Source organism: Castor canadensis, chromosome 8 (assembly GCF_047511655.1).
Source record: "Castor canadensis chromosome 8, mCasCan1.hap1v2, whole genome shotgun sequence".
Classification (NCBI taxonomy): Eukaryota; Metazoa; Chordata; class Mammalia; order Rodentia; family Castoridae; genus Castor; species Castor canadensis.
This window is the reverse complement of record NC_133393.1, coordinates 20,083,478-20,097,614: the sequence shown is the minus strand read 5'-3', so window position 1 is coordinate 20,097,614 and position 14,137 is coordinate 20,083,478. Positions and strand designations below refer to the sequence as shown.

Sequence of the window (14,137 nt, the reverse complement as noted above, 5' to 3'; positions counted from 1 at the left end):
TGAGGTCGTCAGAGCTGCAATGGAGCCTGGAACTGGATCTCTTGTTCCCAATCTGGGGTTATCAATCATCTCAGCTCTTCTGCATATATTCGAAAACTTACCATGAATGACATTTCAATGGCAACATTAGAGTTGCCATATTTATAACTGCTTCCAATAAAAAAAAACAACTAAATTTGAACTAATTTGTTAAGACTTGAAATAGGGCCCCAAGTAGTATATACAATATTAAAAATAGAATGTTATTAAATATTTAAAAATAGAAGGAGTTATTCTAGTTAGCTGTTTTAAATGAACTCCATTTTACTTTATTGATGGCACTGGGGATTGAAACTCAGGGCCTCATGTCTGCTGAGCATGATGCACACTCCCAGCCCTTTTTTGCTTTCATTATTGTTTGGACAGGGTCTTGCTTTTTTGCCTGGGACTGTCCCCTAGAGACCACAATCCTCCTACCTATGCCTCCTGTGTACCTGGGATGATAGGTATGTACCACCACACCCAGCTTAAACTATTTTAGATAGGCCTTTTATAATAATAGTTCATGTTCCTGTTCAATGATTTGGATTTTTTTTTTTTTTTTGGGTGGTACTGGGGTTTGAACTTAGGACCTTGTGCTTGCTTAGGCAGGCACTCTACCACTTGAACCATGCCCCCAGTGCTTCCACTTTTTAGTTATTTTTCAGATAATGTCTTGCACTCTTGCCTGGGGCCAGCCTCAGACTGCAATCCTTCTACCTATGCTTGTGTACCTAGGAACACAGGTGCACAACATCAACTTCTTGTGGAGACAGGGATCTTGCTAATTTCTTTGCCTGGCCATTCTTGAACCATGATTCTCCCAATCTCTGCCTCCTGAGCAGCTGGGATCACAATGTGAGCCACTTGCACCTGGCCTTTGATTTCTCTCTCTCTCTCTTTTTTTTTTTTGGCAGCACTGGGGATGGAACTCTTGAACCACATCCTTAGTCCCAGTTTCTTTCTTCTTTTTCTTTTCTTCTTTTCTTTTTCTAGCAGTATGGGGATTTGTACTCATGGTCTTGTGCTTGCTAAATGAGCACTCTATCATTCGAACTACACCTTCAGCCCCCGATTTTTCTCTCTTAAATATAAGTATTTCTCTGTTTTCTCACAATCCCCCGTTGAGGGATTTCAGGTAAATGATGGCACCATCATGTATAATGACACACACATCAAATGTGTGTCAGGCATGTAGTTAGTTGAGGCTGCAAACGAGATGATGAAACACCATCCTGATCCCCAGGCACTCACTATGTGCCAGGGAAGACGGGCAATGCTGACTGTAAGATAAAGTGGCAACTGGCTCAGGGAAGGAGAAAGGGTCATCAGTAGCCCCAGTGTCCTTACTCCCACTTAGCAAATGAGGAAATGAAGTAAGTCCAGGTTGGCTCTGTAACTGGCAAAGGAGAACTGGATCTCAGGACGCCTAATACAGAATAGCATGAACTTTACTGTCCAACTCTGACCTAATGACGAGCTGTTCAGTATCTTGATGGTGGCCAGCGAGATGGGTCTGAGAGCCCTGCAGGGATCACAACCTGCTGTTGTGTTTAACTCTGTTGCCTTGGCAATTTATATGACATCTCTGAACTCACTTTCCTCAGTTGGGGATAATCAATCTCATCTCATAAGGGTACTGTGAGAAATAAATGAGTAACTATGTGAGGCAGCTAAGGTAGTTGTTGGTGCCCCAAAGACTGAGAATCCTATGGTGGACAGGACTGCCTTTTATTCATTTTTGAGTTTACAGGGTGCCTGGCACATGCATATTAAATTAATACTTACTAAATGAAGTCGTTACTAGATAAATCTTGAACCTAAAACTGTTCTTGAGATATACTCAAAAGGTTTATCTCTATCTCCATTTCACCCACATAATCAGAGCCCAGCTTTTTGGAACCACTTCCTCTGCAGGAATACTCACTTTCTACTGTTGCTCCTTCATTTGGGTTCGAGTACCCCTCTCCTTTCCGTTTGATTCTACGGATAATGCCTGCATCTTCAAATAAATCCTCTCCTTTGAAATCAAGGAGCTCAATCTAGAGAGAAAAAAGATTTAACTGAGAAAAGATCAGAGCCAACTTAACATGTAAAGGCAAAGGCTTTTTTTATTCTTATAAAATAAAATCCTGTTTTAAAATTATGTATTTATCTATGCATTTTAGTTACTAGAGTAGAAAAAAGCACACTGCACTTTAGATACTTGGAAAGAACTCTGTGCAATGATAATGTCTAGGACTACATCCTGTGGGGCTGCAGTGCAAAGACAGGCAGACAGGAAATACTAGGAACACTGCCTTGTGGGCAGAAAGCCAGCACTACAAGGTGCTGGCGCACAACTATTTTGTCTGACTCTGAGGCCACCGCTTTTCCACCCCAGATTTGTGAAGTTCCTGTCTTAAAATGTAAGAATAAACCCTAGGAATCTGGCCTACAACTGACTAAAGATGTGCTTTATCTTGGTAGGGTACTTCTTAAAATCAGGTTTTGTCAAATCTGTGTACCTAACTGGACTCAGCATGAATAACACACCACCACCAACAACTCATAATGAGGGGGAGAGCCGACTGTCACAAACCTCTGTAACGTAACGTGGTATGACACACTGCACATCTATCACGGCTGCCTCTGGTCTGTCAGTGCCAAGCATGTCTCACTCACACCACTGACCAAACCTCCTTTCTACATCTGTGTCTTTTGTTTATTTGGACTTGCCCTTTGTGTGCCAGAGACACATTTCTAAGAAAGCACTGGCACACACCCCTTGGTTTGTGGGAAACAATTCAAGAAGCCAAGCTCCAAAATAAATAAGTTGGACCTGATTCTTGACAGTAAGCTTAGCTCCTCATCCCGCCTGCTGCAGCAGAGCCATGCTGACAGGGCAAAACACACACACACACACACACACACACACAAACTTGCCTCAAAAAACAGAGTTGCATTGGAGGGGATCTTAGGGAGGCTGCCAGCTGAGCCATATGCATACTCTGGCCTGCACAGCAGGTGGCAGATCTCGCCTTTCTTCATGGTAGCCACCCCGATGTCCCATGCCTTGATAACCTGGCCTAGGAGAAAAGAAAAGGTAGAGGCCATATTTTAAAAAGATGTCTTCATAAAACAAAAGCTGAGGCAAATTTTTAATTCTTCACACTATGTGCTCAGTTAGGATTTAGGCATTGCAAGATACCAGAACTCAGTAAAAGCTACACACAGAGAAATAAATTATGATTTTTCTAGAAGGCTATGAGAGAAGATTCCCTGTTGAGGAAGAAAGCAGTACCAACCCCTCAACTACTCAAAAATTCAGTCTTTGGAAAGTGGTGGTGACACAATCTGTGAAATGTGCTGTGCTAAAATTGTTGCCTAATTTATCATTCTGACCACAGTAAGAAGTGCATACTTTCTAGCAGAGAGGGGTCAAAACTGTACAGAAAATGGAGTTTGTCCTAGGAAGCTTGCAATCAGTTGGGTAGAAAACAAACAATGAAGAAACCAGAAAAGAATAAATTGCTTAAAAGTGTTCATGAAACAAATTCTTCTCAAAATTTAGAAGAAAATGTTTCTTCAAACAAAAAGATGTCTTTTTGTCAAATCACAAGAATTACAAAGCTCACGGCAGTGGGCAATGGCAAGGCAGTGGGCCTTCCCAGCTACTTGGGAGAGGATCACAGTTCAAGGCCAGCCTGGGCAAAAAGTAACTGAGCCCTAACTCAATAAACAAGCTGGGCATGGTGGTACATGTCTAAAATCCCAGCTACAAGGGCGGTATGGTCCAGGATTGTGTTAGCCTGGGCAAAAAGCACAAGACCCGATATGAGAAACAACTAAAGCAAAAAGGGATGTATGTGGTAGAACACTTGCCTAGTGAGGCCTTGAATTCAAGTCCAGAACCACAACAAAACAAAATATCAGAATATTTGTTTTTTGGAGGGTGGTACTAAGGTTTGAACTCTGAGCCTTGCAATTGTTAGGTAGGTGCTTTACCACTAGAGCCACACTGCCACCCCTTTTTTGCTTTAGTTATTTTTCTAGATAGGGTCTCATGCTTTTGCCCAGGGCTGGCTTGACTGCCGATCCTCCTACATAGCTGGAATTATGGGCACATGACAGCATGCCCAACTTGTTTGAGATGGGGGCTTGATAACTGTTTTTGGATTGGCAATCCTCCCAATCTCAGCCTTGTGAGTAGCTTGGATTATAACCACTCTGCCTGGCCCTCATTAACTATCTCACTATAAGCTGTCTCAAATCTTTTGGGAAATAACAAAAATTTAGGCACACTTGAGATGCTATGTCAAATATTCAAAGTGGGATCAGATAAGCAATGAACCCCAGAGTAGTGTATCTGGAGGTGATACTATCGTGGGCTAAGAGAGCCATGATGCTAGGGGACCCTACATGGCAGTATGTACACAGGTATGATAAACCATTTCTTACTCATGACTTCAGTTTAGTCTTCATTAAGTATTACAACTTTTCAAAGCTATTAGCTCCACTTATTTTAGTTAGAGTTTTATGTAAGACATGTCTGTTACCCAGCCTTTCCTGGAAAGTCACTGTTAGGTTTCTTTTGCATTGTTTATATCGTTCCAGTGTGTGCTGTTACTTTTCAAACAAACTCAAAGCATAGATGATAGCACCCTACACATTCAATTCTGAATTGCTTTCTATATATTTACTATGTATCTAGATCTTTATCCATCAGTAGAAAGGATATGCATTTTAGAGGTTAAAAGTGCTGGATTTGGGCTGGTGGAGTGGCTCAAGTGGTAGAGTGCCTGACTGACAATATGTAAGGCCATGAATTCAAACCCCCGTACCACCAGAAGAAAATGCTTATGAAAGTGCTGGATTTGAATACCCGGTCTGCCCTTTACTAGCTGTAGAACTTGGACAAAGTGTTTAACCTCTGTTCCTCAGTTTCCTCACCTGCAAAACTTAGATAACAGTAACTACTATACAGCTATTGTAAGAATTATCAAATAAAATGTCAAATGCATGGTATGGTGCCTGGTGAATAATATGTCTTCAATAAAGGAAAGCTGCCATCATCCCCATGACCAACCAACAGACCTATTGGCTCTTCTCTTTTCTTTTTTGAGACAGGGTCTCTCTATGTATCCCAGGCTGGCGTCAAGCTCTTGATCTTCCTATCTCAGCCTCCTGAGTGCTGGGATTATAGGCGTTCACTACCATGCCTGGGTCTGATTCTCACTTGTAATGGCTGCATAGTATTGCAATCTTCCATAGAGAAACTACTACTAACAGTGCTGTAATGAGGCTACCTGCCCATATTTTTGCCTACTTTATGCAAGTATATTTGGAGAGCAAATCCCTAGAAGTGCAAAGATAATATTCATCTTATATTTGATAGCTGTCCCCCAAGAGTATGTGCAGCACAAATGGCTCTGCAGTGAAAATGGTCTAGAATGGTGGGAAGAAATGCAAAGCCTCTGTTGATGGACTGCTTTTCTGCCGCTGAAGCTCTTCCAACCCTGTGCTGTGTTAGTGTCAGCCACTGGGAACCTTTTTGTTCTTTTCTTTAACTGATGTCTTAAGACAACTACTTTACACATTCCCTCAAGGAATCTGCATATGGGGGGGATATTACGGATAATCATACTTTTGCTCAAGACGTGGTCAATTACTAAGATATGAGGGCTGAGCTAGGCACTAATACAAAGGCAGGGCTTTCCCTTTTTCCTGCCAAGGAACATGCAATGCAGTATGTGTGGCTAGTGGAGAAAGAACACATTATTTTTATTTTTTAAACAAAACCTTGTAAATGCTAACGTAACATACAAACAAGGACATCTGTCTCACCAGGTGGGGTGGGAAGTCAGTGAAAGGCTAACTCCTGGGTGATATCAATACTTGGCCATACAGACTGGAAATATCAGCCTGCTGATTAAATTGAAAGGAGTCCCAGGCAATATTCCTTTTTTTTGTTTTCACATTAATTTTGGTGTTTTATGTAATATCTAATGAAATAATTACAAAAAGTGCAATGGGTATAATTAGGTTCTAAGTGACTATTAAGAGTCTGGGGAAGAAAAAAGAAGTCCCTAACACCTAGAAATGCTCAGACACACAAAACAAAGGCCTCAGTGTGGGTTGAAGCTGGCCTGGGGTTCGTAGCAAGGCCTGCTTGATATAAATAACCTCACAAAACAGCAACAGCAGACCAGGTCACTGTAGGACCATGATAAATGAAGACAAAACAAGTATACTGAAACTTTTTGTCTACACCTGAACAAAAAATAAGGTCACTGTGCACCCTATAAATACCAAACACTCTCCTCTCCTGGCTAACGTGGGACTGCTGCTTCTCTACCAGTTATGGCCCTAGTCTCACCCAAACACAGGATCCCACTACATCTAACCACACCTAATCCAGAGCAAGGCTCCACTTATTTAAAGCCCCCCATTCACCCAGCACAGCCCCAATCCTATAAGCAGACCTTTGTAATGTGGTTACTATGGTCCATGGAGCCCCATGCCATCACTTTCCCTCACAAGCAATGAACCCAACCAGTTCAACCCTACATGTGTCATGTCCCTGAACTGTGGCTGGAGAGCATGGATAAGGCCCCCCTGCCACAAGTGTAGGCAACAGAGTATGGGACTGCATTATGGAACGGAAGACAGCCGTAACACTTGGGGTGTTTGCAGACAGGATGAGATCAAAAGTTAGGCTGCAGTTAAGCGGTTTCTACCACATTTTCTCAGGTGGAATTCCTGGAAGCAGAATTACTAGGCCAGAGAAAGAAACAGGTTCCTGATCTATAGGGTCTTAGTTTATCTTGTAGGTAAACTACACCAAAAATATATAAAGGCAACTTATTCTTAGATTTGATCTGGGCTTTAATTTTACTAGCTCAATTTACTTTATTAATTTCAGGAGTCCTATTCCACTTGTAACAAAATATCAAGTAAGAGTATGTACACATACAACTGTAAAATGTAGCTGTCCCTAAATAAGTAATTTTTGTATCTGTGTAACTACAGGCAATTTAAAAAGTTTGAAAGTATATAAAGATCAGTATAAAAACAATGCACTGTACTTCTGCCTTCTGTACTGCTATACATTTTTTTCTGATTTAAAAAAATTAATATATTTTAAAACATTTGAATTTAATCACCTAACACTTTCATTTATAATAAAGACTATAATGATCAGTTTAGAACATTCTGACTATATAACTTTTTTCTTCACTGACTTAAAGAATGTTTAATTTTGGTTTTTCAGTGTATGGTCAGAATGGTTTAGGCAAGATCACAGTGTTGTGCAACCAATCTTCAGAACTATTTCATCTCCCAAACCTGAAACTTGACCCCATTAAATACCTCCCCCATTTCCTCTTCCCCTTAGCCACTGGCAACCACATTCTTCCTGTTTTGAGGAACATGGCCACTCTAGACACCTAATATAAATAGAGTCACACTTATATGTGTCTGCTTGTGACCGGATTATTTCACTTAGCACAATGTCCTCACATTCGTCCATGTGGTAGAATGTGCCAAAATTTCCTATTTTGAGACTAATATTCAGCCATCTGAATACATTACAATGTGTTTATCCATTCATCTGCTGACGGACACTTGGGATGCTTCCACCTTTTGGTTACTGTGGCAAATGCTGTGAACATGGGGATATAAATACCTGTGAGAGACCCTGCTTTCAACTCTTTTGGGTACATACCCAAAAGTATAATAACTGCTGGATTACATGGTAATTCTATTATTCGTTTTCTGAGAAACTGCCATGCTGCTTCTCACAGAGGTTGTACCACTTTACAGTCCCAAAAATGTTGCATAAAGGTTCCCATTTCTCCATATATTCATCAGCACTTTTTTGGGGGTGGGGGTAGGGATTGAACTGAGGGCCTGGTACATGCTGGGCAGTACTCTACCACTTGAGTCCTTTGTTTTGCATTTTTGACATATTGTCTTGATTACTTTGCCTAGGCTGGCCACGAACTTGCCATCCTCAGGCCTCTAACTCCTGAGAAACTGCAATTGCAGGAGTGCACCACCACACCTGGCTTTTTGTTTTATTTTTTTGTAGTATTCATGTGACAGGTGTGAGGCAACACACTGCACTGAATCTTCGATCTGCACTTCCCCAATGATTACTGCTACTGAGCATCTTTCCATTTGCTCATTGGCCATCTGTATACTTTCTTTGGAGAAATGTATATTCAAGTTCTTTCCCTGAGACCAGGTCTTGCTATGTTCCCCAGGCTGGCCTTGAACTCTTTGGCTCAAGCAATCATACTGTCTCAGCCTCCCAAACTGCTGGGATTATAGTTGTGTGTCACTATGCCCCAGCGTTACCCATTTTAAAACTGGGTAATTTTGTTATTTTTGTTGAATTGTATAAATTCGTTAACTATTCTGATAACGAATTAATCCCTTATAAGAGATATGAGTTGCAAATATTTCTTCCATTTTGTAGGTTGCCTTTCACAGTTATTGTATCCTTTGATGAACAGAATCTTTACATTTTGATGAGCCCAATTTATCTATTTTTAAAAAAAACTTTTGTGCTTGTGCTCTTGGTGTTATTCCCAGGAAATTATTGCAAAATCCAATGTCATGAAGCTTTCCTGTTTTCTTCTAGGAGTTTTACAGTTTTAGGTCTTATGATAGGTATTTGATCCATTAACTAATTAACATTAGTTAATTTTTTATATATGGTGTGAGATAGGGTCCAAATTCATTCTTCATCTGAAGCATTCTTCCTTGATGGTAAAGTTTCAGGTAAAGACAAAGAAAACACTTTAAGTTTGTTGTCTATTTGGGGCACACTTTTGGGGAGGGTTAGAAAAACTAAATATCCATAGCAGGGTATGGTGGTACACACCTGTAATCCCAGCACTTGGGAGGCAGAGGTGGGAGAATACCAAATTTGGGGTCAGCATGGGCTACACAGCAAGTTTTAGGACAATCTGAACTGCACAGTGAGACCACTGTCTCCAAAAACCAAAATCAAAAATTAAAATCCAGTTTTCCCAACATCATTTGTTGAAAAGACATCCTTTTTCTCTTGAGTGGTCTTGGCACCCTTGTTGAAAATCACTGAGAACATAACTTTTAAATGTATGTTTACATTTGAAAATAAGCGTATTTCAACTACCATAGCATGAAAGTAGTAAAGATCATACAGAAAAAACACCCAAAAACTATTTTTTCATATGGGGATAGAGCAGAGAAAAGGAGCATCCCTGATGTGTGGGGTGGGAGCAAAAGATTTTTCCATCAAAACATAAAATTTGATAAACATGTAAATATAGAGTGAATCACTTAACATGCTTCAGATAATTAAAAATGCTTCTGATTCATTCCTGCTTCACTTTCATTTATAGATTTCCAGGATTTATACTGAGCTCTCATATAATTGATAACACTGACATTACCTTTCTTCTTTTTGTAATAAATAAAGCAAATTACTTTTTCTTGTTTATATTTTCTTCTTTTGTTTTGGTGCAGTGCTGGATTGACCCCAGGATCTCATGCATGTCTGGCAGATGCTCTACCACTGAGCTACATCCTCAGCTCCAATAATCATCCCCACTCCCTAACAAAAGCATATGATCACTAACTGAACAAATTAATTTATGTTTTAAGATTTTCTTGGGGAGTAGGGGCAGTACTAGGGGTTGAACTCAGGATCTCTAACTTGCTAGGCCAGCCCTCAACCACTTGAACCACACCTCCAGCCTACTTTTTTCTTAGAACTAGTTTGGGCTATGTTTTATTTTTGGGGGGAGAGGAAGGTACATTTTAAACCTGAAGATCTGACGTAATCTGACAGAGACTGCCTGCATTTGAGTCCTGGCTCTGCCACTTGCTATGTATCTATAACAAATCCCTTAGCCTCTCTGTACCTTAATTTCCTCATGTACACAAAACCCCAAAACAAAAGTGTTCAATTGTAGTAGGCACCCAAACCATGAAAGAAAAACCCGATAAAAGTGAACTTCATACAAAGTAAAAACTATTGCTCCTTCAGAGATCTGTAAGAAAATGGAAGGCTAACAAGAAGACATATTTGCCAAACAAGTACCTGACAAACTGCTTGTCCTGCTGAGTAGAAAAAGCAAAAACTATAAAAACAAAAATCAGGAAAAAAAAGAAAAAGAAATCAGATTAGTGACTGCCTGGGACCCAGGGTCCAGGAAGGAAAATAACTGCAAAAAGGTGTAAGAATTTTATGGTAAACAAACTGATCTGTATTTTGACTATGGTGGTAGTTGTAGAACTATTACTGAAATTCATCAAACTGTATGCTTAAGAGGATGAATTTTTATATGTGTAAATAATGCCTCAATAAAAAAAATTCAGTAAGACTTAGACAAAAATGTTAATGACTGCCCTCACCTAAACAATATCAAATAAGGTATATATAAAAATTGAAAAAATATGACTAGCATAGGATTAAATGAAATAATACAAAGGTTCTTGTCCTCGCATCGCAAGAACCTAAAAAGCATTAGCTATTAGTCTTTCAACATGCATTTCCCCCTTTTATCCCAATATGCTAATGCCGACCAAATTAAAATATATTTTCATGAATGATCATGGATCATAATGTAAAAGTGATATTAAAGGCTGATCACTGATATGTACCTCACAATGGTTTAATCTCAATAACGAGAGGGAAGTATAGGCATGTGAAGAATCTAAAATTACTGGTTTGTTTCTCTTACGTCTCAAATCTGGGGGAGGAATATAATTTTATCTTCAAAATTCCTAGACATATTAGTCACATACCAAGAGCATCAAAAACAACTTCAAGGATGCACCACATCTTTCAGAATAGAATCCATCTTCATCAGATTTTTACAGGGCTGTGGGGGGTATTAGTGCTCTTGGATTTGCTGTAATAGGGGTAGAAATAACTCATTCCCATTATCTCTTTCCTCCATTTTAGTGATAATGAATTTGTTGGGGAGCAAGGAGGGGAAAATAACCCCTATTACAGAAGTGTACATGAAAATTCTAAGTTATTTTTATTTCAACTTCTCTTTAAATGGTTATTTATACATACAGTTCTAGAAGAAAATCTAGTGAGGGAAAATATTACCTCTTCAAAGTCTCTAGAAGGATACAGTTTTGTATCCTAGAGACTTCTAGGGACAAAGTCTCTAGAAGGATACAGTTTTTGTCTTTCCCAACTTCTTGGAGTTAAAAAAGATGGCTAAGCATTGTTTGTAAAGGCTTGAATTGCATGTATAGTAACAGAGGTGCGACCCAAACTGTAATTACACAATTCTTGTTACTGATTATAAATCCAGTCAACAGTCTGGAGTACTTGCTATGTGTTAGGCTAAGCAATGATGAGCACTACCTTAATGTCAACATTATATAATATTTTATGTAATATATAATAATAGTATACAAATTATTATCATCACTTTAGATAAGAAAAATAAGACAGAGTTTAAAAGACAGCCAGAAAAGGCAATGGACATGTACAAATAATGTGCAAGTATAACTCAAATTACATATATACATGGTGTATGTATTTTTGCAACACAATTATTATAATCAGGCTCTTACAATTCTATTTAAGATTCTAAAGTCATATTAGAATATCAATATTAGCATGGAACTTTCCTTTAAAATATTTCTATGTATTCTCTTGGCAAGGAATCAAGAGAGTTCAAGAGACAATATTTATGCTACTGTCCACTTATATTATTTTTCATTTTGATGAAATGACTATTGCTATAAAATATTAAATTCTAAACTGCCTGGACAGTCTTTCTTGGTGTATTTTTTGTTGCTGTTGTTTTCTGAGACAGGGTCTTGCTATATAGTCCAGGCTGGTCTCTGACTTCACATGTGCCTACCTCAGTATCCTAAGTGCTGGGATTATAGGTGTATGCCACCACACTCAGTTTGTGTTTTTTGTTTTGTAGGCAACTGTGTTGTAGAAAATTTACTAGCAATATATTGTTCTTTCCTAGTATTTCTAATGAAGACAGATAGGCTACCTAACAGGACCTCTAAAGGTCTGTCAGGATGCTGGTGTTGACTTTCATGGTTTTGTGCCTTCATTCTTTACAGAAGGTACAGGAATGGAATCACAGACTCAGGACTAATCTAAAACTCTCTATACACTCCTCCTTTCTTCAGGAGTGGGGATGGTCAGGGACTTGCTCATGCTTACATTGCACATGGAACGGTGAAGACAGGAGCACTGGTTTGCTAACACCTTGCTGGATGTTCTTCACATGTCCACCACTGAAAGTTGTCTCTTTTCTCTCTCATCCTGTATTTTTTTGTTTTTGTTTTGAGACAGGTCTCCCAGCCCAGGCTGGGCTGGAACTTGCTATGTAGCCCACGTTGACCTTGAAACTCAGGATTCTCTTGCCTTTCCTCATAAATGCTGGGATTATAGCCTTGTACCACCATACTCAGCAATTATCAGTAATTCTTAACTCTTCTTGCTGCTGAGATAAGACCTGGCATCTTAAATTTTCAGCTTCTTCAAGACAGAAGTTCTAAAGGTAGAGTAAAGATTTGGTGGATAGCAGGAAGAGAGTTTATATGACCTTGAGGTCATCTAAATTAAATAATGATGCCATAACCATTCTGGTACTGTAGAAGGTTCACATCCCCAAATCGCCAAAAATGAAAGATATTCGAAAATAACTGTCCTAATTATCTACCATATCAAGAGGGAGATTCTGTATTTGATTTTGACTGGTATCTTATTCTAACATAAGTTAATAGGACATGAGAAATTAACTCACTAAGCACCTAAAGGAGATTGAGGTAGTGACACAGCAAGCAGATGTCACCATGAGACACAAATGACTATGGGAAGGCAGAGAGGCAGAAAATTTATCACTTGCCATTTCCTTTCCTGGACCATGCTTAGTTAGCAATTTAACTGGGTACAGAGTCAAGAAGAGAAAAGAGTAAGTCTACCCAGAGCTAATTCTATAATCCCAAGCACTCAGGGAGGCCTTCCAACTGGAGAGGGGCCATGCTTTAACTCCCCACACTTAATCTAGGAATGAGCCAGAACTGCTTGTTGCAGACAAGACTAAAAGGACATTATAATTTTTCCACTAACTTCTAACAAGACACATGGTCCTCAAAATCAAATTTGGTATATGTACTATTATTCCTCTTGTAAGACTAAAGAAAATAAGAATACTAAATTACTAAAGACAATGAAAAACATTTGAAATGAAACTAGTAAAAATCACATACCTAGGGCCTCATGCATGCTCTACCCCTTGAATTACACCCTAGCCCTTTTGTTTTTATTTATTCATTTATACATAGGGATTTTTTTGGCGGTACTGGGGCTGAACTCAGGGCCTTGACCTTGAGCCAGTCCACCAGCCCAATTTTTGTGAAGGGTTTACGGAGATAGGGTCTCACAGAACTATTTGCTGGGCTGGCCTCAAACCTCAATCCTCCTAAGTAGCTGGGATTATGGGCGTGAGCCATGGGTGTCCAGCTATTTTTATGAAACAGGGACTTGCCCACTACTTTTGCCCAGGCTGGCCTTGAACTCATGATCATCCTACCTCCTTCTGCTGAGTCGCTGGGATTACAGATGTATACTATCATACCCGGCTAAATTACATTTAATTCTTGAAAACAGCAGTTCTCAACTTTTTTCCCCTCAAAAGCCCTTTACCTCTTGAAAACTGAGGACTACCCCTGGGGCTGGGAGTACAGTTCAATGGTAGATGTACATTTAGCATGCACAAGGCCCTGGGTTCAAACCCCACTCCCCAATTGAAGACCACAAAGAGCTTTTCTTTATGTGATATATCTATCAATATTCACCATATTAAAATTTTAAGTAGATTAATACTTCATTTAAAGTAATAATAACCCCATGTTACCATAAATCACTAAACTTCATAAAAAATAACATTTTCCAAAATAAAAGTAAAATTAGAAGAGTGGCTTCAATTCCTAACTTTATAAATGTAAAATGTGTTTGATAACTGGATTCTCTCAATTTTTTTTTTTAAGCACTCTTGGGGTTTGAACTCAGGGCCCTGCACTTGCTGGGCAGGTACTCTACCACTTGAGCCACACCCCTAACTTTTTTAGTTTTTGAGACAGGGTCTAATTATGT

The 14,137-nt window shown here is 39.3% G+C and overlaps 1 protein-coding gene across 6 annotated transcripts in view; it reads right to left on the bottom strand.

Moving 5' to 3' along the window:
- The window catches only part of Fkbp5 (FKBP prolyl isomerase 5), a 91,754-nt gene that overhangs the window by 31,434 nt on the left and 46,183 nt on the right, over positions 1-14,137 (bottom strand). For all 6 annotated transcript variants that reach the window (XM_020168922.2, XM_020168920.2, XM_074082343.1 and 3 more), the window contains exons 4-5: positions 2,944-3,086; positions 1,946-2,060 (exon numbers count right to left, since the gene is read on the bottom strand). In XM_020168922.2, the coding sequence (XP_020024511.1) occupies positions 1,946-2,060; positions 2,944-3,086 (258 nt within the window). The remainder of the gene's footprint in view (positions 1-1,945; positions 2,061-2,943; positions 3,087-14,137) is intronic.